The 26,870-nt window shown below is 47.0% G+C and overlaps 1 protein-coding gene across 6 annotated transcripts in view; it reads left to right on the forward strand.

Moving 5' to 3' along the window:
• The first annotated feature begins 14,077 nt into the window (after window positions 1-14,077).
• The window catches only part of gpc5a (glypican 5a), a 116,216-nt gene continuing 103,423 nt past the window's right edge, over window positions 14,078-26,870 (forward strand). For 2 of the 6 annotated variants that reach the window (XM_081701261.1, XM_081701264.1), the window contains exons 1-3: window positions 14,078-14,247; window positions 15,471-18,361; window positions 21,894-22,067. In XM_081701261.1, the coding sequence (XP_081557387.1) occupies window positions 18,163-18,361; window positions 21,894-22,067 (373 nt within the window). In that variant the 5' untranslated portion in view covers window positions 14,078-14,247; window positions 15,471-18,162. Of the gene's footprint in view, window positions 14,248-14,285; window positions 14,756-15,470; window positions 18,362-19,102; window positions 21,431-21,893; window positions 22,068-26,870 lie in introns of those variants that run through there. The other 4 variants (XM_081701263.1, XM_081701262.1, XM_081701266.1 and 1 more) reach the window with 4 other exon arrangements.

The following is a 26,870-nucleotide window of genomic DNA, read 5'->3' on the forward strand; positions in this document are numbered from 1 at the left end:
CTCACACATGTGCAGCTATGTGTTAGGTGACTGTGTAATGTGTCTTGTGTGCTGTGTGTTGTGTAATGTGTATTGTGTTGTGTGTACTGTGTCTTGTGTGTTGTGTGAACTGTGTGTTATGTTGTGTGTGCGGTGTGTTGTGTAGTGTGTGCTGCGTGTTTTGTGGTTATGTACTGTGTACTGTGTGTTGTGTGCTGTGTGTGTTGTGTGCAATGTGTAGTGTGTTTTGTACTGTATGTAGTGTGTGTTGTGTGTTGTGTAACTGTACTTTGTGTAGTGTGTGTTGTGTGCAATGTCTAGTATGTTGTGTACTGTATGTAGTGTGTGTTGTGTATTGTGTAACTGTACTTTGTGTAGTGTGCTGTGTATTGTGTGTAGTGTGCGTTGTGTGTAGTGTGTTGTGTAGTGTGTGTTGTGTGTAGTGTGTCGTACTGTGTACTGTGTGTTGTGTGTACTGTGTGTTTATGTACTGTGTACTGTGTGTTGTGTACTGTGTGCTGTGCACTGTGTGTAGTGTGTGTTGTGTGTCGTGTAACTGTACTTTGTGTAGTGTGTTGTGTGTTGTGTACTGCGTGTAGTTTGCATTGTGTGTAGTGTGTTATGTACTGTGTAGTGTGTTGTGTCGTGTAGTGAAAACGGTGTGTAGTATGTGTTGTATGTAGTGTGTTGTGTACTGTGTGTTGTGTGTTTTGTGTGTAGTGTGTTGTGTAGTGTGTAGTGTATGTACTGTGTGTTGTGTGTTGTCTGCTGTCTGTAGTGTGTGTTGTGTGTAGTGTGTCGTGTACTAGGTGTAAGTGCACCGTATGCACTGTGCGTTGTGTGTAGTGTGTTGTGTAGTGAGAACTGTGTGTAATGCGTGTTGTGTGCAATGTTTTGTGTACTGTGTGTTGTGTGTTGTGTGTTGTGTGTGTTGTGTGTTGTGTACTGTTTGTGTTGTGTACTATGTGTAGTTTGTAGTGTGTTGTGTATGTTGTGTAAGTGTACTGTGTGCACTGTGTGTTGTGTACTGTGTGTTGTGTAGTGAGAACTGTGTTTATTGTTTGTTGTGTGCAATGTGTTGTGTGTAGTGTGTTGTGTACTGTATGTAGTGTGTGTTGTATGTTGTGTAACTGTACTTTGTGTAGTGTGTGTTGTGTGTTTTGTATTATGTGTAGTGTTTGTTGTGTATAGTATGTTGTGTGTAGTGTGTTGTGTAGTGTGTACTGTGTGCTCTGTGTTGTGTGTTTTGTCTTGTCTGCTACGTGTTGTGTAATGTAATGTTTACTGTGTGTTGTGTGCTGTGTGTTGTGTGGTTATGTACTGTGTACTGTGTGTTATGTACTGTGTACTGTGTGTTATGTGCTGTGTGTTTTGTGGTTATGTACTGTGTACTGTGTGCTGTGTGTTGTGTACTGTGTGCTGTGCGTTGTTTACTGTGTGTAGTGTGTACTCTTTGTTGTGTGTTGTCTACTGTGTGTAGTGTGTGTTGTGTGTAGTGTGTTGTGTACTGTAGGTAGTGTGCATTGTGTGTTGTGTAACTGTACTTTGTGTAGTGTGTTGTGTGTTGTGTACTGCGTGTAGCGTGCATTGTGTGTAGTGTGTTGTGTACTGTGTGTTGTGTGTAGTGTGTTGTGTACTGTGTGTAGTGTGTTATGTACTGCGTGTTGTGTGTAGTGTGTTGTGTACTGTGTGTAGTGTGTTGTGTACTGTGTGTAGTGTTTGTTGTGTGTTGTGTGTAGTGTAGTGTTTACTGTGTGCTGTGTGTTGTGTTATGTGTTGTGTAGTGTGTACTGTGTGCTGCGTGTACTTTGTGTAGGGTGTCCTGTGTACTGTGTGTAGTGTGTATACTGTTTGTTGTGTGTTGTCTACTGTGTGTAGTGTGTTGTGTACTGTGTGTTGTGTAGTGTGTGCTGTGTGTCCTGTGTACTGTTTGCCGTGTGCTGTGTGTTGTGTGGTTATGTACTGTGTGTTGTGTAGTGTGTACTGTGTGTTGTGTGTACTGTGTGTAGGGTGACCTGTGTACTGTGTGTTGTGTGCTGTGTGTTTTGTGGTTATGTACTGTGTACTGTGTGCTGTGTGTTGTGTACTGTGTGCTGTGCGTTGTGTACTGTGTGTAGTGTGTGTACTGTTTGTTGTGTGTTGTCTACTGTGTGTAGTGTGCATTGTGTGTAGTGTGTTGTGTATGTAGTGTGTGTTGTGTGTAATGTGTCGTGTACTGTGTGTGGTGTGTTTTGTACTGTGTGTAGTGTTTGTTGTGTGCTGTGTGTTGCGTGTTGTGTCTTGTCTGCTGCGTGTTGTGTAGTGTAGTGTTTACTGTGTGCTGTGTGTTGTGTGCTATGTGTTGTGTTGTGTGTACTGTATGCTGTGTGTACTGTGTACTGTGTGTCGTGTGCTGTGTGTTGTGTGGTTATGTACTGTGTGTTGTGTAGTGTGTACTGTGTGTTGTGTGTACTGTGTGTAGGGTGTTCTGTGTGCTGTGTGTTGTGTACTGTGTACTGTGTGTTGTGTACTATGTACTTTGTTTTGTGTGTACTGTTTGTAGTATGAACTGTGTAGTGTGTGTTGTGTGCTGTTTGTTGTGTAGTGTGTGGTGTGTGTTGTGTGTAGCTCAGTGGTGAAGGTACTAGAAGGTTACCAGGTCAAGTCCCATGCTTGGACCTCTGAGCAAGACCCTTAACTCTCAATTACTCAAGCTGTACTCAGTCCTAAGTGTAAATTGCTTTAGATAAAAGTGTCAGCTAAATGTTTGTGTGTTGTGTGTAGTGTTCATTATTATCCTCCCCAGGCTTGAATCCCAGTTGCATAACGTACATCTTCAGCTTCCGCTGAGTCAGACTGCAGCAGCAAACATCTGACGGTTTGATTAGTTTTTATTTTTCCCTCTAACAGGGTTCCATTTATGGGACGGCCAGCTGACGCATGTACAGGACAACAGGACAACAGGATGTGAGCATTTAATCAGGACTTCTTACTGGCTAAGATCCACCTCACACCTGCTTCCGGGCCTCAATAATCAATCACAGAATTACACTGAAGGTCTGGCATGAGGCAATTCTGATACCTTCAGACATGATAAAGAGACCTGACCCTGACCCTGAACTGACCCTGACCCTGACCCTGAACTGACCCTGACCCTGAGCCTAATGCTGAACCTGACCCTTTGAAATCAGATTTAGATGTTATTTACCTTCCATGAAAATGACTTAATCACAGACTATACAAACAGGAAGCAGTCACTATCTTTCTCTCTCACTCTATTTATCTGCAATTTATTGTATAGTGTTGGTGATCAAATGTCTCTCTGCAAGTCAGTCACACACACACACACTCTCTCTCGCTCTCTCTCTCTTTCTCTTTCACTCCCCCCATCCCTCTCTCTCTCTCTCTATTTATCTGCAATTTATTGTATAGTGTTGGTAGTTACATGTCTCTCTGCAAGTCAGTCACAGATACACACACACACACACACACACACACACACACACACACAGACAGCTGGTCTGTACAATTCATCATTGCTCTGTTTGTTTAAGAAGCATTTTATTGTATTGATGCTGTTATTATTTCTCCAGTTCTCCTAATGTCGGTTTTTGTCATTCTAATGATCTTTTGCCAGAGCCAGTAAAGTTTAGTGAGCTAAATTACACTGAGAGCCATAGAGATAGGGGGGTGGAGAGACAGAAAGAGGGGGAGAGAGAGAGAGAGAGAGAGAGAGAGAGAGAGAGAGAGAGAGAGAGAAGCTGGAGGTTTAGAGAGAGAGGACAGAGACAGAGTGAAGAGGCGTGTTCAGATAAACACTTGACTGGTGTTGCCACCTGTTAATTGATGTCACCTGTTAATTGGTCACCTGTTAATTGATGTCATCCGAGAGACCCCAGGATCTGCCTGGCTCACTGGACACCGGCCAGGCTGTCAGAGAGAGAGAGAGGGAGATGTTTTTAATAGCAATAGAATAATCATAAAAATTATAATGATGATCAAGTTTGAAAATAAGTAAAAAATGGTTAAACCATTTTTTTAAAGTTTATGGAAAATGCTAAGATTAATGTCACTAGTGAAAGTTCATATTTTATATATATTATATATATATATATATATATATATATATATATATATATATATATATATATATATATATTTAAATATATATAATCACACATCTGTGATTACATACATTAAAATTCAAGAGTGACATAAAAGAATTAAATAAAAACATTTAAAAAAAACATGTTTGGTGGTTAGTGTGTATGGTGGTTAGCGTGTTTGCTGGTTAGCGTGTATGGTGGTTAGCGTGTTTGTTGGTTAGTGTGTATGGTGGTTAGCGTGTATGGTGGTTAGCGTGTTTGTTGGTTAGCGTGTATGGTGGTTAGCGTGTTTGTTGGTTAGCGTGTTTGTTGGTTAGTGTGTATGGTGGTTAGCGTGTATGGTGGTTAGCGTGTTTGCTGGTTAGCGTGTTTGTTGGTTAGCGTGTATGGTGGTTAGCGTGTTTGCTGGTTAGCGTGTTGGGTGGCTTATGGCACTGTGGTTTTGGGTTCAGGTGCCTCTCTGGGTGGAGTTTTTATGTTCTCCTCAGGACTGCGTGGGTCTCCTCTGGCATCTACAGTTTCCTCCCACAGTACACAAAACATGGAGGTTATCCCATATTCTGCTGTTCCAAATAAATTGTGTGTGTGTTTACATGTCTGGTAAAATTGTCTAAGATCTCATCTCTAGGGTGACCCTAAACTAAGAACTCATCTCTGGGGTGACCATACACTCAGGTTTCACTCCCATACACTCCCATACTCTCTCATATACTCATATACACTCACATACACTCCTATACACACTCACATACATTCTCATACACTCTCATACACACATATACAAACACAGTGTTGTTAATCACACTGTAGCCAGCCACAGTGTAGTCTTACTGCAGAGATTACAAGTAACTGGGCCCAGTGGTTTAAAACACAGAGCCGCAGTACCTAACTATGTCCAGCAGAGGGCAAACTGAGAGCTGTGATAAGACTTACAGAGTCTTGAATAACCGACAGTCAATTTAATTCTGAACATAAGACAGAGAGTTAGAGTTTACCAAAATGGCATTCGAGGTCAGGCAGTGAAAGGAATGTAGATAATGATTATACTCTCACACAGTGCTCATAACCTTACATAAACAAAAAACAAAGATTTATGAATATAAACACGAACATGTGCAGGAGGGATCTCAGTCAAGAGTTTGAGAGGAGACACCCTGTCCAGGAGGGACCTCAGTCGAGAGTTTGAGAGGAGACACCCTGTCCGGTACATTCTGCTGTAGTAATAGGTGTGGCGTCTCTTCAGGGGTCAACTTTGATCAGCTCAGTTTAATGGTGTTATACTACAATGGTGTCATTTGACTTTATTAAAATATTTCATATCTTCTACATCTCCGTGAGGAAGAAATCTGAAGTCAGTGGAGATCTTTCTGTTCCAGCACCTTGGCTACGTGTTGCATAGTGTTCAGTCTTCTGTAATCTGCTCACGTTTGGTCTCCTATATGGGATCATGGTGTTCACAATGCCCCCTTTCCACACTCTGGGAATGCTGTCAGCAACATTCTCAGATATACTGGGGATATAAAGCACATCCTGCCATTTTTCACTCTGGAATCCTTGGCCTGAGTCTCTCTGAGTGGTTTCCTGCTCTTTCTCGAACCGTCTGAAAGACTCCCCTTCTCCTCTCCAACAGTCAGAAGAGAGCACCACTTTTTATGTGCAAGGGCCTTTTCCAGAGATTACCTTTGTTTTAACTGTCCGTTTACCTCTAATACGATTCCAAGTGTAGAACTGATTTCTCGGCTGTTTTCTCTGAGATTAGTTTCAGCCATGCAGGTCACCAAGACCTGCTTCCACTGCTGCGTCACATTGTTTCGTGGCTGTTACATGTTGCGCGTTCCCCGCATTATTCGGCATGTTGCCTGTCTTGGTTTTGGTTCTATTATGCTAGGACCCACTGCATACCATATGGCACATGTGATCTTCATATGGTTGTAACAGCCCAGTTTGCATGGGGATGAGGTCTGATACTACAGAGACCTGTAGGAGACATGCAGAACCAGGCGTCTGATACTACAGAGACCTGTAGGAGACATGCACAACCAGGCGTCTGATACTACAGAGACCTGTAGGAGACATGCAGAACCAGGCGTCTGATACTACAGAGACCTGTAGGAGACATGCAGAACCAAGCGTCTGATACTACAGAGACCTGTAGGAGACATGCAGAACCAGGCGTCTGATACTACAGAGACCTGTAGGAGACATGCAGAACCAGGTGTCTTATACTACAGAGACCTGTAGGAACAATATAGAACCAAGCATCTGATACTACAGAGACCTGTAGGAGACATGCAGAACCAGGCGTCTGATACTACAGAGACCTGTAGGAACAATATAGAACCAGGCATCTGATACTACAGAGACCTGTAGGAACAATACAGAACCAGGCATCTGATACTACAGAGACCTGTAGGAGACATGCAGAACCAGGTGTCTGATACTACAGAGACCTGTAGGAGACATGCACAACCAGGCGTCTGATACTACAGAGACCTGTAGGAGACATGCAGAACCAGGCGTCTGATACTACAGAAACCTGTAGGAGACATGCAGAACCAGGCGTCTGATACTACAGAGACCTGTAGGAGACATCTGTTGTGTCTGGTGAAAGACACTTCACCTTGCACATGCACTCATCTCTGTCTGCTCGTTTCTGTGTTGACAAGGTAGCTTCCCTGGTGGAAGCGGATCCATTTACTGATCTGAGATCAGAGACACCGTCACAGAAGTCAGCTGTCCTGAATATAGGCAGTGTGTCATTTCTGTGCCTAGTTCAGGGACTTTTAATGCAAGTAAACCAATATATGCCACTACTGTGAATGACTGAGAGTAGACCTTCCAATACATATATAGTGGATGATCACTTGATGCAATGCTGTTTATAACCACAAGGTGGCAGAAAAATGCTTGGTTCACTCTGTGCAGATATTGCATCACGTGTTACTAGTTTTGCACACCTCTGGGATTCAGACAGAGGATGTCTGAGTTATAGTACAACTCATTTAACCTTGTTCAAACCCAAAGAATAATTGAACTCTTTAAAGCAAGACTTGTACATATTTTTCTCTAGAGTTTTGCCAGTTTCTATGATGCAACATAAAGACAGATAGACCCCACACGAACGGCTGGTTTTTAAACGTAACTGTCTCTTCTTAAGGGGAGAGACCTCGTCTCAAAAAGTCTCTCTCAGTCTGCAAAACTTCGCGCTAAAACACAATCAGACTTGCCTCCATCATACAACTGTTGGGCAACCTCAGGCTGAGCAGCTGATCCTCAGGGGGAGCGCTCACCTCATCAGACAAGAGCAACAGATAGCAGAGTTATGGCTGGGCAGTGACACAGTACATCTAACACCATGACTGACAGACTAGCACACTGGGCAACTATCATCAAATGCACACAAAAAGAAAAATACATCTAAAATGAAATCACACAAGGGAAGAGTTTATGAATTGCTTTCACCTTTTACCCTTCCACGGGTTCTCCCAGGTGTCCATAAAATATTAATAAAACTAAGTGAAGAACAGCTAAGATCGGAAAAAAAACTACGTTGAATGCATCTTAATTCAGTCTAATTCAGCCTAACAGCCCAATTAGCATACATAGACTCATTCAGCCTAATTTGCCTAAAAAAGACAAGATTTTTTATTTGAATTAGGCAACTTATTGTCAATATTTTCTTGCTACTTTTCTGTTTTTACCCCCAGATTCCACACACACACACACACACACACACACACACACACACACTCCATCCAAGAGTGTCAAAGACTGGGAGTGTATATGAGAGTGTATATGTGAGTGTATGAGTGTGTATGAGAGTGTACATGTGAGTGTATGCGTGTATATGGGAGTGTATATGAGTGTTTATGTGAGTGTAGGAGTGTGTATGAGAGTGTATATGTGAGTGTGTATTAGAGTGTATATGAGTGTATGTGAGTGTATGAAAGTGTATATGAGAGTGTATATGAGTGTATATGAGTGTATGTGAGTGTATATGTGAGTGTATGTGAGTGTATATGAGTGTATGTGAGTGTATGTGAGTGTATGGGAGTGTATATGAGTGTTTATGTGAGTGTATATGGGAGTGTATATGAGAGTGTATATGTGAGTGTATATGAGTGTATGTGAGTGTATATGAGTGTATATGAGTGTATATGAGTGTATTGAGTGTATATGGGAGTGTTTGTGAGTGTTTGTGAGTGTATATGTGGAAAATAAATAAAATAAACCATATTAATGTTATATAATATATTAAATGTTTTATATATAACCATCAACTATGAATGTTATGTCACATATGGTTTTTAAACAGGAATAAAACAGAATATATAAAAAGAGAGAGAGAGAGCTGTATCGGTGGTGTCTCACACTGCAGTGGGATATGCTATCCCAGTTGCGGTGACAGTCCAGTACCAGCCTGGCAGGCCAGTTTCAGCAGCACTGAGACTTTCCTTGGGGCTGTCCACAGAGACGGAATAACGCCAAACATATAAATCCAAATAGGACAGCCTGCCCTGCGCGCTGAGACGTGGGGACGAGGTGGAGACACAACCACCGTCAGAGAGGGAGACAGCCACTGCTGTGCCTTTTAATGTTAGCAGCATTCATATCACAGGGTGCTGGACATATTTAAGATTACAGTAAGATCCAGAGTGATCAGTGTGTATCTCCCCTCTACACACGACCTTCTCATCAAAGGAAATGAACAATGTGTCTGGGGGGTCATACAGTGTCACACAGCATGTGTGGGCCATTCATTATTTAAATTAATTAATTATTAGCAGTTCAGTCATTATTTTAGCTTTTTGTATGGTGTTAATGGGTTAGGTGATAGTAACTGCTAAATGAAGCACCTGTGTTTTTAAAGGGTGTGAATGATGGAGTAGATATTGGAAAAGAACAAAACTAAATAAACAAACTAAAATAACAATAAAAATAAATAAATACAATATTTGAAGGAACATAAAGAAAATAAATAGCCTAATGTCTGTGTCTGTGTGATCTTAGTGCTTCATTACATTAACACATATGAGCATAAGACACTCAACACTGAGCCCATATTGGCTCAGGGTTAAGGTAAGAGCTGGTAACCCAGTCTGACAGACTCAGATTAACAGACTCAGATTAGATCATGACTCAGGACTCAGGATAGCTCAGGGTTAAGGTAAGAGCTGGTAACCCAGTCTGACAGATTCAGATTAACAGACTCAGATTAGATCATGACTCAGGACTCAGGATAGCTCAGGGTTAAGGTAAGAGCTGGTAACCCAGTCTGACAGATTCAGATTAACAGACTCAGATTAGATCATGACTCAGGACTCAGGATAGCTCAGGGTTAAGGTAAGAGCTGGTAACCCAGTCTGACAGACTCAGATTAACAGACTCAGATTAGATCATGACTCAGGACTCAGGATAGCTCAGGGTTAAGGTAAGAGCTGGTAACCCAGTCTGACAGATTCAGATTAACAGACTCAGATTAGATCATGACTCAGGACTCAGGATAGCTCAGGGTTAAGGTAAGAGCTGGTAACCCAGTCTGACAGATTCAGATTAACAGACTCAGATTAGATCATGACTCAGGACTCAGGATAGCTCAGGGTTAAGGTAAGAGCTGGTAACCCAGTCTGACAGATTCAGATTAACAGACTCAGATTAGATCATGACTCAGGACTCAGGATAGCTCAGGGTTAAGGTAAGAGCTGGTAACCCAGTCTGACAGATTCAGATTAACAGACTCAGATTAGATCATGACTCAGGACTCAGGATAGCTCAGGGTTAAGGTAAGAGCTGGTAACCCAGTCTGACAGACTCAGATTAACAGACTCAGATTAGATCATGACTCAGGACTCAGGATAGCTCAGGGTTAAGGTAAGAGCTGGTAACCCAGTCTGACAGATTCAGATTAACAGACTCAGATTAGATCATGACTCAGGACTCAGGATAGCTCAGGGTTAAGGTAAGAGCTGGTAACCCAGTCTGACAGATTCAGATTAACAGACTCAGATTAGATCATGACTCAGGACTCAGGATAGCTCAGGGTTAAGGTAAGAGCTGGTAACCCAGTCTGACAGATTCAGATTAACAGACTCAGATTAGATCATGACTCAGGACTCAGGATAGCTCAGGGTTAAGGTAAGAGCTGGTAACCCAGTCTGACAGATTCAGATTAACAGACTCAGATTAGATCATGACTCAGGACTCAGGATAGCTCAGGGTTAAGGTAAGAGCTGGTAACCCAGTCTGACAGATTCAGATTAACAGACTCAGATTAGATCATGACTCAGGACTCAGGATAGCTCAGGGTTAAGGTAAGAGCTGGTAACCCAGTCTGACAGATTCAGATTAACAGACTCAGATTAGATCATGACTCAGGACTCAGGATAGCTCATACTCTACAGGAAGAGGTAGAGGGGATTGAGCGTCCCAGACCAAGATCTCACGCTGGTCATCTTAACTGTCATCATCTCCCTCACTACAGGAGCACATGCCTCCATGAACTACATTCACAAGGAAGAAGAAATAACCACTTTATTTAAATAAAACAGCAAATAGAAGGGAAAAAAGATGTGGTCTGTTAATAAACAGAAAACGTCACAGCACCAGTTAGGTTTTATCTCAAATGATCCGTAAGAAAGTCTGGGACACGGCACGTCAACATGGAGACTCAGGAACACGTCTTACACATAAGATGGTGAGATGGTGGTGTTCTGGAGCTCAGATGTCCCACCTTTCGTCCAGAACTCCATCGGTAGTGAAGCCACCTGATTTTACAGGGACCAGCCTGTAGGAGAGAACTTCCTGAAAGGATTTGGAGTTTGCGTACAGCAGGAGGAGACACAGATGGTCATTCCCAACATGAGATTCGCGAAAGTGGGATCGTTTGATGGGACATCATTATCTGCAAGAATTTGTAAGTGTCCTCATGATCTCACCACCGGTGTGAAATAAAACACTTCTGCAGAAGGACTTTACACCAAAGCAAATGCGTGAACTCTACAGTGCAGGTTACACAATCCAGACTAGTTGCTCTGGATCTTCCTGGATTGTGGCAGATCCAAAGACCCCAGTATAAACCACTCGATAATGGAGCTCGTCACACCCACACAAGTGCAGAGAACCCACAAATGTATACACTAGGCAATGTTTGCCACAATACAATGTTCATCTTTACGACACAGGAAGGTCTCTCTGTAGCCAGTCTGGATTATAAGTATTCTCTAGAAGATCAAACAGACAAATTTTGCACTTTATAATTGCATTGTACCCTTTCCATTTAATTTCATTTTACGGAGTGCATTTTACCCGGGCGCAAAGCAGCTTTCTCGGAATCCGTGTCTAACCCCCGTTGATGTTTGGAGGAATTCTTAACACTCAAAAAATGGAAAACGGTGGTGATGGAAACTCAATAAACACCCTAACCCTAACACATACCAAACACACTCATGATTCACTCTGTCAAGTCAAATTCTCAATATGTGCGTTAAATGATCATCAAAAGCACAGATCTGGGGATGTTAGTGTTGCTTCGAGTGATGGTCGCTGGGCTGTTCTGGTCGGTCACTCCAGATATCAAAGGCTGAACACTGTCTTTAACCTCAGCAGACAGAACCGCTATGACCAAAATTGAGCATGATGCGTCGACCCCTAGGCCCGAAGTGGGAGGGATCAGCCATGAAAAGACTGAGCTTAGAGAGGTGAGCGGGGATGACCGCAAGTTTAGTGGCAGCTAACCCTAACCGTTACACGCAATGGCAGTTCCTGGCCTTGCTTTGTTAGGATGGGGGGGGATCCCACTGGGCCCCCAAAGGGGGGGCTTCACTGTCATTTTAAAGAGGGGGAGGGAGAGAGAGAGAGAGAGAGAGAGAGAGAGAGAGAGAGAGAGATGGGGAGAGAGAGAGGGGGGGAGGAGGAGAGAGAGAGAGAGAGAAGGGGAGAGAGAGAGAGAGAGAGAGAGAGAGAGAGAGAGAGAGCCCTTCCTGTTCTCCTTTATCCTGCTCTGCAGTTGTGTGTGTGTATGTGTGTGAGCATGTGTGTGTGTGTGTGCGTGTGTATGTGTATGTGTATATGTGTGTGTGTGTGTGTGTGAGCGTGTGTGTGTGTGTGTGTGTGTGTGTGTGTATGTATGTATGTGTGTGTGTGTGTGTGTGTGTGTGTGTGTGTGTGTGTGTGTGTGTGTGTGTGCACGACTTCCTTGTCTCTCACCTTGCTTGGTTCCAGCTCTGTTGACTGTCTGTAGATGCATGCTGTACGTAAACTGTGGCTTCTCTCCCACTGTGGTGTGTGACCTCCTCCCCCTGCTCACACATGGAATGAGATCCTTTGTGTTTGGGGGAGGATGGAGGAGCAGCTTGGAGGCCAGGAGGTCGAGGGTCTGCTCCCCTGAGAGCACAACGTCTGTTTCTACAGGGAGGGTGGGCGCTGGAGAGGGTACTGCCCAGTGGTCAACCCTAAACCCTAACACTATAACCCTAACACTATAACCCTAACACTATAACCCTAACCCTAACACTAACCCTAACACTAACCCCTAACCCTAAACTCTAACCCTATAACCCTAACACTATAACCCTAACACTAACCCCTAACACTATAACCCTAACACTAACCCCTAACCCTAACCCTAACACTATAACCCTAACCCTAACCCCTAACCCTATAACCCTAACACTATAACCCTAACACTAACACTAACACTATAACTCTAACCCTAACCCTAACACTATAACCCTAACACTAACCCCTAACACTATAACCCTAACACTAACCCTAAACCCTAAACCCTAACACTATAACCCTAACCCTAACTCTAACTCTAACCCTAACCCTAACCCTAACTCTAACTCTAACCCTAACTCTAATCCTAACCCTAAACCTAACCCTAACCCTAACTCTAACTCTAACTCTAACCCTAACTCTAACTCTAACCCTAACCCCAACTTTAACTCTAACCCTAACCCTAACTCTAACCCTAACCCTAACTCTAACCCTAACCCTATAACCCTAACCCTAACACTATAACCCTAACCCTAACTCTAACCCTAACTCTAACCCTAACCCTAACCTAACACTAACCCTAACCCTTATCCTAACCCTAACTCTAACTCTAACTCTAACTCTAACCCTAACCCTAACCCTAACCCTAACTCTAACCCTAACTCTAACTCTAACCCTAACCCTAACTCTAACTCTAACTCTAACTCTAACCCTGATTTCAAGGACATTGTCTTAAATAGAAATGTGATAAACAGGTGTTTTCTGGCTGTGATAAACAGGTGCTTTCTGGGTTTGATAAACAGGTGTTTTCTGGGTGTGATAAACAGGTGCTTTCTGGGTTTGATAAACAGGTGTTTTCTGGTTGATTAATAGACTTTGCACATATGACAATGTGACGTCAGTCAGAAGGTGGAGCAAACCAAGCCTGGGAAACTGACTACACCTCCACCCGACTTCACACGCACAGTGCTACTGGGAGTACAGGCAAAATGACAATCTGACACTTAGTTTAAAATGATTACAGTATTGGTAAATCACTAAAACTGTTGATATAAAAGACATACATTCTTCCGTCTTCATTTGTTTATTTCCAACAACAGTAATAGTGACTGAAATCCACCAAAAATGTAATCTGAACAATATCAATATTTTCTCTTTATTAGTTCTAATAAAAGTAGATTATCTATGTGCCTGATTGATTAGCTACTAAAGTCTTAAAACAGTGAGCCTAAGATAGATAGATAGATAGATAGATAGATAGATAGATAGATAGATAGATAGATAGATAGATAGATAGATAAAATCAGGCCGAATATCCCAGTAAATAATAATATGATGATGATGTTTTGATGATCTGTTTGCACTTCGTGCTTTGATGCGGAGCTGAAGCTCGCGCCCCGGACCCTGGGCTCGTGCACAGCTGCTCTTTTGTTGGATTGGTGGAGCCGCGCGGATCGGAAGTAGTGCGTTCATGCTAATGAGGCGCGAGGGGTTGGAGATATTTACGTTCACGGGGAGCCGCCCTTCACTCGCGCACATGGCTGCACGCAGATCGTCTTCGCGCCACTTTTGCTAATTTACCATTTCGCACAATAACGTGGGCCGCGTGCGGGCTCGCCGTAAAAGTTTTGAGTCTCAGTTTGGCTGCCCGGACGACGCGCGCGTGTGAAGATGGAGGAGTTCGCGGGTGAGTGCGCGCTGCGTTACTGATATCAGCCTGCCGCTCGCGCTGCCCTTCGCGCTGCTGGCCGGGACTCGCGTGGTCTCGTGCAGCCGTCACCGTACACGGCGGGGAGGTCCGCGTGTTTCAGGCGAGCGCGCTGGCGGCAGCGTAGCGTAGTGCGGGGCGCGTGGCGACTGGAGAATGAGGGAGATTTGAATCGCGTGCTCACGCCGCTGCGGCGCCCCCGCGAGCGCCTCGCGTCCCTCGCGACCGCTTCGGAGAATTAAAGTTACCGGAGCCGCGTGACGGCGTTTTAAACACCCCCCGTCCGCGTGCGAGTTAAAGCGCCTGCAGAACAAAGCGGCGGCACATGGAGCACGCGGAGGCCGCGCGCTCGGCACATGGAGCACGCGGAGGCCGCGCGCTCGCATGTTAGCCACCGACGGAGCTACGCAGACAAAGACGATATTTTCGGTGAAGTATTAGGACGTGTGCGACGTGTTTTACATCGGTGGCCTTTTGAGAAGTAAAGGTGAGTTATGATGAGGAGAGAGAGAGACTGGTGTTGTTAGCCGAGTTAGCCTAGCCTAGCTTAGCCTAGCCGTTTTGCTCCTCTGGTCTGTGCTGATTAAAGTCTCAAACACCGGGCCGTTTCGCTCCGGCGGGCTGTTTTTTTATTCTCGGGCTGTTTCGTTTTATTTATTTTTGTTCCTCGTTGGTGTTAATGGTGCTGGTTAGCTGTGGCGCTAACGCTCCGTTAGCTGTAGCTCTATGAGCTAGCGTGGCTAACGTGAGGTGAGGGCTAACTGGTCCCAGTCTGAGCGCCGTACTGGGCTGCTGTTTGACCCGGTTTATCGGCCGGTTTGTACGCGTGTGCGGGTTTGTACGCGCGGGTGCGTTTATCTCTCGTGAGTCGACTTCAGTAGTTTACGGTCCGGCTCGCGAGCTCACCGGCGCCATGTTAGTGTGCGCGTGGGGGAGGGGGAGCCGTGGCTCCACCGCGCATGCGTGAGCTGTACGGCCCCGCGAGCTGCGCACTTCATTCATGTTTTTACTTCATTCACGAACACCCGGGCGCCGATCAGTAATCGATAAACATTCGATCAGTAATCGATAACTGAACTCGGTCGGTTGCCGTGCTTCTCGTCACGCGCGCGCCCTAGCACCGATCTCGTATTGTTGTGGCATGTGCGCCGCACGTGCCTTGCTGCTCAGTGCCTTAACTGCGCTCTGTTTCCCCCTTACAGAACTTCAGCGCAAGTTGCCGAACCCCCAGCTGGAGATGGGGCGTCCGGCGGGGTCAGACGGTGTCACGGTGCTGCCAAAGTGCTTACAGTGCAGGTAGCGCTATGACTGGTCTACTGCAGTGGAGGCACTTCTAGCAGGACCCTGGCGATGGCGGCGACCCAGCGGACGGCCGCCTGTGACTGGCTTTGTGCTAAGGTGCATTTAGTGCAGATAGTGGAGTAGACTAGACACCTACTGCCCTAAGTGCTCCTTTTGGCATGAGGGGCTGTGACTAGCATCAGAAGGTGTGAAGAAAATTATTTTCCTTTTATTTTTTAACCCCCAGGACCTACCCCCCACCCCCACCCCCCTTCCCAGTTTGGTGCAGTTCTCTGCTAGTTTTGCATAGTTGCATTACAAGAAAACATGAGTTGTGCAAATCTATGCAAAACTGATGGTGGCCTGCTGCGTCTCCCGCTCAGAGCTCCCGCAGACGGACCCCGAGGCCGGGTCGCCGGGCGACCCGCTAAGTTCGAGCAGTGCTAAAGTGCTTATAGTGCAGGTAGTGTGTGTCATCTACTGCAGTGTCAGCACTTAAAGTACTTCCTAGCTAAACGCATCTGCAAGCAGCCATGCTGAGGACACGCCCCTCGCACCCACCCACATGCCGCTCTCGGTCAGTTTTGCTGGTTTGCATTCAGCTTGTTCCACCGGCCGCTGTGCAAATCCATGCAAAACTGACGGGAGGCGGTGCGGCCCGAGGCTCTGCCCATGCTGATGTAGCTCCTCCTCCAACCCTGGTCCCTTCCTGCGCAGGCTGGGATTGGCGTCAATGCTGGACCCAGAAGCGTATTGCACTAGTCCCGGCCTGTGGAGGACGGCACGGATCACGCCGCAGCCGGTGAGCGGAGTAGCAGAGTGATCGCACGCTCCGGACACGGGAGTATCTCGGCTTCCTGGGATTTTTAAGCATGGTTTTGAGTGTTGCATGTTTTCCATGATTGACTCCATTATGTGTGATTTTCAAAGGTGTTGTGCTACATCTGACAAGCTTTGGGGATACGTTTTTTAATCATTTCCAGGAGCAGTTGAACTTCCTGAACTATTATTCAAAACCTTGTATACGAGGGTTTTCTTTTTTTAACCCTTTGCATTACTCAGCTGTAATTTGGCAATGTATTGATTAAAAAAGATGACTACTGTAGCAGCCGTGTGACTTTATTTTAAGAGCGCCAATGCTTCCCTTTCTTAACTTTGTACTGTGACAGGGTGAAAGCTGTTTTGCTCATTTTAATCTCATGAGATCTCTTGTACTTTTACTTTTTATTCTTTCCCACCAAGTAATGAAGGAAGGCTTTCTGTCACGCTCACTCCGGCCCCCGCGTGGAGAGGGCCAGTTTAAGGTCGTGGATCAAACCAGACTGGCCTATAGTTTTAAAGTGACGCTTGTGCTCCTGAGTGGCGGCCAGCACACTTCTCACCCAGCTGAGCTGCGCGCTAAAGGTTTGGTTCAAACTAAGTGCAGGTCCAAAGCTGGAGAATGTCAGAGCCCAGAGGAAGCACGGTTTGCGCACGGGCGTCAGACGGGTGGACACAACGGTTCTCCTGAGTTATATAACGCAGGTGGGAGTCATAAGGGGGTCCAGCAGTGTTTCAATGAAGCCATGCTGCGGTCAGTTTGGGGGTTAGTCCCTAATGTCCAGGCGCAGGTACGTGCCTATTCTGCTCGTGAGCGGTGGAACAGAGAAGGTAAATTGACGGCGGCGCTTTGACGCGCCCTGAGCTGCGTGTTGAAACCCAAACGTTCCTTGCGGGGTAAAGCTGTTGCGCGCAGGTCAAGCGTCAGTCCATGTCTGATCCACGCCGCTGGTCTGGGGTCTGGGGTCAGTCAGGACACGAGGTGCGCGAGCTACAGTAGTCCGTCTCAGGTGTGTGCTGTCATTTCTGAGATTGTAGTTCAGACGTGAGCGAAATCTGCTGGTGCACCCAGACGGTGTAACTTGCTCTGATCTGTGCGTCCACACACCAACACCGCACACTGCCGTTTACCGATGCGCATGCGCATGAACCGTGCCACCAGAGACGGTGGTCCCTGCTCAGATTACACTAACGCACACGCAGGGCCGGGTTTCCCTGATCTTGGTTAGAATAAATCATGTAACTCTACTGCTGAAGCAACAACCTGTACCGGTGTGGGACGAACGCTTTGCACGAGCGTGGTCCTCCCCGTTAATCCCGGAGCGTTTGTGCGGTGACGTCGCTATCGCGCACTCATCGACTTTCCCGTCAGAAAGTGTCCTGCTGCACTTCCGAGGATGAAAGCGACTCTGTAATTCTGCTAAAGCGGGTGTTTCTTTCTTCCTTCGTTTGGTGCCACGTGCACTTCTGCGCGGTTCCCGACAGGTGGCTCTGGGACTCTCCGCAGGCACGGGACGCGCGAGCCTCTTCTCCCCCCATCCGCGTGTGGAACAGTGGCGTGAGGCGAGCCGGACGAGGCGCCTCTGTCGGGGAAGTAACTGGACTTTAAAACTGCAGACGCGTCACAGAAGTCGCCCGCCCTCGCCCCGACAGCTCGCGCGCAGCTCGTTCCCGCAGCTCGTCGGTGGCGCATTTCCTCGCGCGGAACACGTCTGATTCACCCGCATCACGTACTGCCGGAATCGTTTCGTGCTCAGCTGCGAGGTCGGCGCGCGCACTAACTGCGGCGGAGACATGGGAATCCGAGGGATTTGGGTCTGCGTCTGCCTCACGGCGCTCGCGGACGTGCGCTCGCAGAGCCTGACGAAGTGCGCGAAGGTGCGCGAGGCGTTTCAGCTGAGACAGCTCGGCGCGGCCAAGGCGGCGCCCGACACCTCGAGCGCAGGTAACCCTACCCAGAGGACAAACACGCGCTCACTGACAGACCTGACGGGTACGTAGCGTGCGCGCTGCGCGTGGGGATCGAAGTTAAAGTGGGCAGCGACCCCCCTGCTGTCTGAGTCAGTGGTAACTTATTTTAAGGAGTTAGTTTCGTTCAGAAAGAGATCATCGCTCTCAGGCGTCCCTGGTTGGCTTCTGCAGCTTCTGCTTTCGTTCATTTGGCCCGCGAGCCTTTGGACCACACAGCATCCTGCCGAGTTACAGCCATGCCAGAGCTACCGTCGCTGGCAGGATCGGAGGAGTGTGTTGGAGAGGACACAAGGAGGTAGGGGCGTGTCGGAGAGGACACAAGGAGGTAGGGGCGTGTCGGAGAGGACACAAGGAGGTAGGGGCGTGTCGGAGAGGACGGAAAGAGGTAGGGGCGTGTCGGAGAGGACGGAAGGAGGTAGGGGCGTGTCGGAGAGGACGGAAGGAGGTAGGGCGTGTCGGAGAGGACGGAAGGAGGTAGGGGCGTGTCGGAGAGGACGGAAGGAGGTAGGGCGTGTCGGAGAGGACGGAAGGAGGTAGGGGCGTGTCGGAGAGGACGGAAGGAGGTAGGGCGTGTCGGAGAGGACGGAAGGAGGTAGGGCGTGTCGGAGAGGACGGAAGGAGGTAGGAGCGTGTCGGAGAGGACACAAGGAGGCAGGGGCGTGTCGGAGAGGACGGAAAGAGGTAGGGCGTGTCGGAGAGGACGGAAGGAGGTAGGGGCGTGTCGGAGAGGACAGAAAGGTAGGGGCGTGTCGGAGAGGACGGAAGGAGCTAGGAGGGTGTCGGAGAGGACAGAGGAAGGACTGGGTTTTTCTAGGAAAGAGTTTGGTGTTTCAGCTTTCCCAGATTTACAGACGGACCTCTAAGTGCTCAAAGCGCCATGGCCTAGATAATCCCATTACAAATCCTGTTCTAAGCGGTTTTATTCGGCGTCGTTGCATTTCACGGAAACGTTGATCAGCGAGGATGTAAACTTCACAAATCCCTGCTGTGTCATTACCACAGTTAACGTGTAGCGTTGGGCGAAATGGATCAGGTCATGTCACGGCATTTTCCTAGAATGAGAATATTAATGCGCGTCCTTCTGGCCGTTCATGCTGGTCAGTACAGATTATAACAATATATTTTGATAATGCGATACTTTGATATATTTGTTGATTTACAGGTTTTCACATTATTGATTTCACCATGTTTGATTACACGTGTTTTAGCACCCAGACGTATTTGGCTACATCACACACCGAGCTGACGTCACGGGAGTGTAGCCATAGGCGCCTCCTGCACATGTGATGGGTTTTTTCCCCATTTTATTTGATCGTGACGTTTCTTTGGGACAGATTTGAAGTGTGGCTGTGTGAAGGGGAACCTGTTTACCTTCCTCCAGCTTCTCTCGTCATCAGAGAGGGTCAGGCCGGGTTCCTTGTGCCAGCATTGGCATAATCTAAAAAAAAAAAAAACCTGCATAATTCACACTATCTGAAAATCCAGTCCCCGGCGCTCCCGGGTTGGCTCGACGCCGCCCACCAGGTTGACCAGGTAACAGTCGTGTGCGAGGCCCTGTTCACGGCTCGCCATCTGCATGCCGTCTTGAAAGGGCACCTGATCCGGGCGGTGGAGTGGAGAGGACGGGGTTCGGTCCGGGAATGACATTAAAGGAAGGATGGGAGTGCTCGCACTGTGTGCGGGGAGGAGAGACACCGCGCCCCGGTACAGCGATTTCACGGCTTCTCAGCCTGGTGGCTGAGTGAAGGGGTCAGCAGTGCCAGTGCGGTAGCTGTCGTGAGAAGGGTCAAAGTTGAAGGTCAACTTGAAAGTGGAGCGGGGGTGCTGTCACAGATAGGCTGGATAGTGGGAATTTCTGAGTGTTTGGTTAAATTCTCTCATTCTCTCACACACACTCACAAACACACACACAGTTCTGTGTTGTGTTGTCCCAGATAGTTACACACACACGGCAGTAGAAAGTTTCCTTTGATGTCTCACCACAGTAAACGTAAACGTGAGAAACACACACACACACACACACCTCACAACCCAGCACCGAAAAAACGCACACACGCATACACACACCCAGTACCCAACACACTGCCCTCACCCAACTCAATACACAACACACACACACACTTCACACAACCAGTATACAACACACACACCCGCACACCTCACACACTGGAAGGGTTACGTTTACTAGCAAAGTGCCTGTACTTTCTATAAATGTTTGTCTGCTTCTAGGGTTAAGGTTAGGGTTAGGCGCTTATTTTGAGAGTGAGTGTCCGTCTCTGCGGTGGCCACCTTCTCCAGATGCCTATCTGTCTTTCCCCTTCCTCTGTAAAGTAGCCATTTCAGAACATAGTTCAGACAAACTCGTAAAGAACGCTGACCAAGGGGTGCCTTTCAGAGCCCTCCGGACTGAGAGAGGCTTGTGTGTGTGTGTTTACGTATTTCGGTTGGGTCAGTCTTGGCATTCTCTCGCAGCAGTGTTTGGAAGGGACATCAAAGAGGCATTTTGGAAACAGCACACGTCAGGATTCCGGGAGTGTGTGTTGGCTGTTCTGTAGCCGCTGTGTGTGTTTCTCCTCAGTGACGAGGTCGGGGTGGAGTGTGCTCTGTGCTTGTCCTGAGCACGTAGTCCTGTAAGTGTGTCGCTGTTTAAGCACATGGATGTTTAAGTGTGTAGTTCTTTCAGTCGCCCACTAAGTACTGAGTTAATGGTTTCACCCTCTGAAAACCTGTTGAGTTTAACGTATGTAGTTACTGCAGATGGGAGCATGTTCCTCAAAGTGTCTGCTCCTGTTTCAGAGGTCCTCTCTAACCACTAACCTTAACTCTAATTCTAACCTTACCCCTAACCCTAACCCTAAACCTTAACTTTAACTCTAACTGGTGTTTGGGTAGGTCGTTACGTCTGGTCCCCGGCTGATTCTGAATCAGGTATTTCTTCAGTCAGGTATATCTGATGGCTGCAGGCAGGGCCTAGGCAGGCCCTCCCCCCAGGGCTGCGTGTGCGTTTTAGTGTGCTGCCTAAGGTCCAGATCGTGTGAGCGCGTCTCCTTTATCTCCGTCCACGCCAGCCGGAGTGGCCGAGGAGCTGCGGGTGAGAAACACACAGTCTTGATGTCTCACGCTCTGCTCATCACTTCTGACACACAGACACACGCACACTGCTGTAAACAACAGCAGAAGCTCCACAGGCCGACGGAAGTGTTTAAACGCAACCAGTCTCAGCAAACACTGCTTGGCTTTTTTTCCATCTTCAGTAAGTGTAAGGTGTGTGTGTGTTTGTGGTCTACACAAGATCAGCACAAGGGAGCTTTTCAGACCTGCATAGCGTAAACTACTTTCAGCATGCGTGTATGAGTTTGTGTGTGAGTGAGCGAGGGTGTGTATGATTGTGAATGTGTCAGTTAGTGTGTGTGTGTGTGTGAGCATTTGAATGAGAAAGTGTGTGTGTGTGTGCGCGCGCATGTGTGTGTGCGTGTATGTGTGCGCATTTGAATGAGAAAGTGTGTGTGTGCGCGTGTGTGTGTGTAAAAGCTCAACCCCCTGCTGTTCCACAGGTCCAGACCTTCAGATGACCTCCTCCACCTGCCGGTCACACAACCTCACCTGCTGCACCAAGAAAATGGAGGAGCGGTACCAGGTGGCGGCCCGGCGGGACTTCCAGAACCTTCTGCAGAAGTCCTGCTCCAGCCTCAAGCTCTTCCTCAGCCGCAGTGTGGCTGCTTTCCAAGGTGAGGCAGGAGTGGGCGGGGCGTTTGTGCGTGGAGGCTTCTGGATGTCGCCGGGCTGTGAGGTCACAGGGTGCTGTGATGAGCTGCGTTCTGGGAGATCTAATGACCATTCATAACCTTCAGTCCTCAACACACACACTTTCAGCCTCTGTTTATAGCACCTGTCGAAAACAAACAAACCTGTAATCTCTCAGACTGTACCACACCTCCCCTCTCTCTCCTCCACCCCTCGCTCTCTCTCTCTCCTCCACCTATCTCCACCTGTTAGCTTTATTGGTCTGACAGGTCAAATGTAGGCTGCCTGAGCTGTACAATTTATCATGTTATGCCTAAAATAAATACATTTAAACAAGAAAAACAAACTGAAAGAATGATTACATTATCAATAAATTAATGCATTATCAATATAAATGAATACATTATGAATAAATGAATACATTATCAATAAATGAATACTTAAATGAATACACTATCAATAAATGAATACTTAAATGAATACAACTAATTGAGATTACAAAGTAGGAATGAAATAAAATGAATAAAAAAGAGACAAAAGACAAAAGGTTCTCCTGTGGGTTCTGCTGTGGTTTTTCTACTTCCTGTTAAAATCCTCCGTTCTCCAACAGTTTAGGAAATGTGAGGATCTCTCTCTCTCTCTCTCTCTCTCTCTCTCTCTCTCTCTCTCTCTCTCTCTGATGCTGCTTGCTGTCCCTCCAGTGTGTCAACCACAGAAATAAAACATACCACCGCGCCACCTCACAGCTTGGGCGCGTTTGATTTGTGTCACGCAGTCGTAGACACAGGTCCACCCCCCACCTACCCACAGTGTGTGAACGTTAAACAGGAATGTTTGTGGTCTTACATTAACAGGATATTTCACAGTCCTGCCAGACTGGGCCCGTAGGGAAAGGGGGCGGAGCCTGATGTGTCAGGACTCTTTGTCTGTGGTGACATGAGCTCCTCCGTCTCGGTCAGAGAGCTGAAATGTGTGGAGAAGGCGAGGTGAGGTTGTGCGAGGTGAGCTGAACCCCTCCCACACGCTCACATCTTCCCAGACTTTCCTCATCTAAGCAGGCATTAAACTAAATCACCTGAATTGTCTGTTTTGAGGCTTAGGGAACTTTTTTTTTCTTTTTTTTCTACCGCGTTGCCATGTGACCTGCTGGAATGCTGGGCGGTTGCTGCGGTAACCACTGTGTTTAAATGGCCTTTGAGAGCATTGTGGAGGCTTTGGTCTGGGGAGGCTCACAGGCCGGAGAAGACCCGGGCGGACGCGCGGTACAGAGGGGACGAACAAAGGGTCACGCAAGAATGTGATGCCAAGAGACTATGGAAAACACAATATAAAAGTAGTGTAGTGTATGTAGGGTGTAGTGTGTGTAGTGTGTATGTGTAGGGTGTAGTGGATGTAGTGTGTGTAGGGTGTAGTGTGTGTTGGGTGTAGTGGATATAGTGTGTAGGCTATAGTGTGGGTGTAGGGTGTAGTGGGTGTAGTGTGTGGGTGTAGGGTGTAGTGGGTGTGTAGTGTGTGTGTGTGTATGTGTGTGTAGGGTGTAGTGTATGCAGTGTGTAGGGTGTAGGGTAGTGTGTGTAGGGTATGTAGGGTGTAGTGTATGTAGTGTGTGTATTGTGTAGGGTGTAGTGTGTGTGTAGGGGGTGTAGTGTGTGTATCAGTAGTGTAGGGTAGGGTGTAGTGTATGTAGTGTGTGTATTGTGTAGGGTGTAGTTTGTGTAGGGTGTGTAGGGTGTAGGGGATGTAGTGTGTGTGTGTGGGGGGTGTAGTGTGTGGGGTGTAGTGGATGTAGGGTGTAGTGTGTGTGTGTGTAGGGTGTAGTGGATGTAGTGTGTGTGTAGGGTGTAGTTTATGCAGTGTGTAGGGTATGTAGGGTGTAGTGTATGTAGTGTGTAGGGTAGTGTGTGTATTGTGTAGGGTGTAGTGTGTGTGTGTAGGGAGTGTAGTGTGTGTATCAGTAGTGTAGGGGATGTAGGGTGTAGGGAATGTAGGGTGTAGGGGATGTAGGGTGTGGGGGGTGTAGTGTGTGGGGGGTAGTGTGTAGTGGATGTAGGGTGTAGGGTGTAGTGTGTGTGTAGGGTGTAGTCTGTGTGTGTGTAGGGTGTAGTGGATGTAGTGTGTGTGTGTAGGGTGTAGTTTATGCAGTGTGTAGGGTGTAGGGTAGTGTGTGTAGGGTATGTAGGGTGTAGTGTTTGTAGTGTGTAGGGTAGTGTGTGTAGTGTGTGTGTGTAGGGAGTGTAGTGTGTGTATCAGTAGTGTAGGGGATGTAGGGTGTAGGGGATGTAGGGTGTAGGGGATGTAGTATGTAGGATGTAGTGTGTGTGTGTGTGTGTAGGGTGTAGTGGATGTAGGGTGTAGTGGAGGTGGGGTTAGGGTGTGTAGGGTGTAGTGGATGTAGGGTGTAGTGGAGGTGGGGTTAGGGTGTGTAGGGTGTAGTGGATGTAGTGTGTGTAGTGTGTAGTTGGTGTAGTGTGTGTGTAGGGTGTAGGTTGCAGTGTGTGTGTGTGTATGTGTGTGTGTGTGTGTGTAGTGGATGTAGGGTGTAGTGGATGTAGGGTGTAGTGGATGTAGTGGGTGTAGCGTGTAGGGTGTAGTGTGTAGGGTAGTGTGTGTATTGTGTAGGGTGTAGTGTGTGTAGGGAGCGTAGTGTGTGTATCAGAGTAGTGTAGGGTAGTGTGTGTGTGTAGGGTGTAGTCTGTGTGTGTGTAGGGTGTAGTGGATGTAGTGTGTGTGTGTAGGGTGTAGTTTATGCAGTGTGTAGGGTGTAGGGTAGTGTGTAGGGTATGTAGGGTGTAGTGTATGTAGTGTGTAGGGTAGTGTGTGTATTGTGTAGGGTGTAGTGTGTGTGTGTAGGGAGTGTAGTGTGTGTATCAGTAGTGTAGGGGATGTAGGGTGTAGGGGATGTAGGGTGTAGGGGATGTAGTATGTAGGGTGTAGTGTGTGTGTGTGTGTGTGTGTAGGGTGTAGTGGATGTAGGGTGTAGTGTGTGTAGTGGGTGTAGTGTGTAGGGTAGTGTGTGTATTGTGTAGGGTGTAGTGTGTGTAGGGAGTGTAGTGTGTGTATCATAGAGTAGTGTAGGGTAGTGTGTGTAGGGTGTAGTGTATGTAGGGTGTAGTGTATGTAGTGTGTAGGCTAGTGTGTGTATTGTGTAGGGTGTAGTGTGTGTGTAGGGAGTGTAGTGTGTATATCAGTAGTGTAGGGTAGTGTGTGTAGGGTGTAGTGTGTGTAGGGTGTAGTGTGTAGTTTAGTGGGTGTAGGGTAGTGTGTGTAGGGTATAGTGTATGTAGTGTGTAGTGCAGTGTGTGTAATGTGTAGTGTAGGGTGTGTAGTGGAGTGTAGGGTGTGTAGTGTAGTTGTGTAGTAGTATGTGCAGTGTAGTTGTGTGTAGTGTAGTAGTGTGTGTAGCGTAGTTGTGTGTAGTGTACTAGTGTCTAATGTAGCAGTATGTGTAGTGTAGCAGTGTACTGTGTGTAGTATACTGTGTAGTAGAGTGTAATGCACTAGTGTCTAATGTAGTAGTGTATATACTGTATGTAGTGTACTAGTGTGTGTAGTGTAGTAGTGTACTGTGTGTAGTGCAATAGTGTGTGTAGTGGCTTGTATGTGTGTTTAGCGTGGTTATGGCCTGTGTGTATGTGTGTACTGGGGGTGGTGGGATCAAAGCAGCTGTATTGATCAGCCTCCCTACCTCCCTGAGTCCTTCTGTTGCTTTAAAGGACTTTAAGGACGATGGTCAAATAAACTCAACATGAAGCATTGTGTGTGTGTTTGCCATGAAGCATTGCAATATTAACTTGCTCGTCAATAGGATCTGTCTACACTGAATGTATTCTATAATAAACATTGTGGTATTTTCGTATGTTTAAATAAATGTACACACACACACACACATACACACACACACACACACACACACACACACACACACACACACACACACACACACACACACACACACACACATACAGAACAATGACCGACTCCAACACAGCAGGGGAGAAACTAATAGATTTGGTTGCCATGGAAGGAAAGCAAACCTGCAAGAACTGAATGAGAATTACTGTGTGTGTGTGAGTCTGTCTGTCATACACTCTCTGAGTGGAAGTAATGTTTTCTAATGTTTGTAAACACTAAAGAAGACAGGAATATCCCTACACTGCCTCTGCATCACCCATCCCCCAAACCTGTCCCATCTCTCCCAGACTCTCTCTCAATCTGTTCTCCTGAGCTATTTCCCATGGAGCTGCTCTCAGATGGACAGACCTTTCAAAGTTAGCGAACCGGGCTGTGGGAAGTTCAGTGCTTTTTACGAGTGAAAACATTTGCCAAGATGGATGTGGCTCAGCCACTTTGCCTTTTAACATGCAGTGTGTATGTATATGTCTGTGTGTGCGCATGTGTGTGTGTTCAGGGGTGTGGTTTGCTAGCTCACATCCACTTTAACATCCACTGGTTATTTTGAAGACTGTAACATCAGCGGGTCGTGTAGAACATTCCTTCATGTGGAATGTTGTGGTTTTGTGGAGTTTGTTAATGCTACAAATCCCACAGGATTTGTTTGGCGCAGCATTCTGGTATTCCGGTGTTCCGGCAGCCACAGGAGCGCTCTGCTGACCGAGCTCCCTTTTCCCGAGGGTTTGCAGAGGCTGGCACTTCCTTAGCTGAGAGCAGTGCTCCGAGCATTCCCTACTCTGTCTGCTGGGAATAAGGGACTAGGGAAGAGATTCGTGCATATCGGATGTACACACGTCTCCATCCTCTGAGCACCTCACCCTCTCTCCTCATCTCCA

Source organism: Electrophorus electricus, chromosome 18 (assembly GCF_041902795.1).
Source record: "Electrophorus electricus isolate QZ-2024a chromosome 18, ASM4190279v1, whole genome shotgun sequence".
Taxonomy (NCBI): domain Eukaryota; kingdom Metazoa; phylum Chordata; class Actinopteri; order Gymnotiformes; family Gymnotidae; genus Electrophorus; species Electrophorus electricus.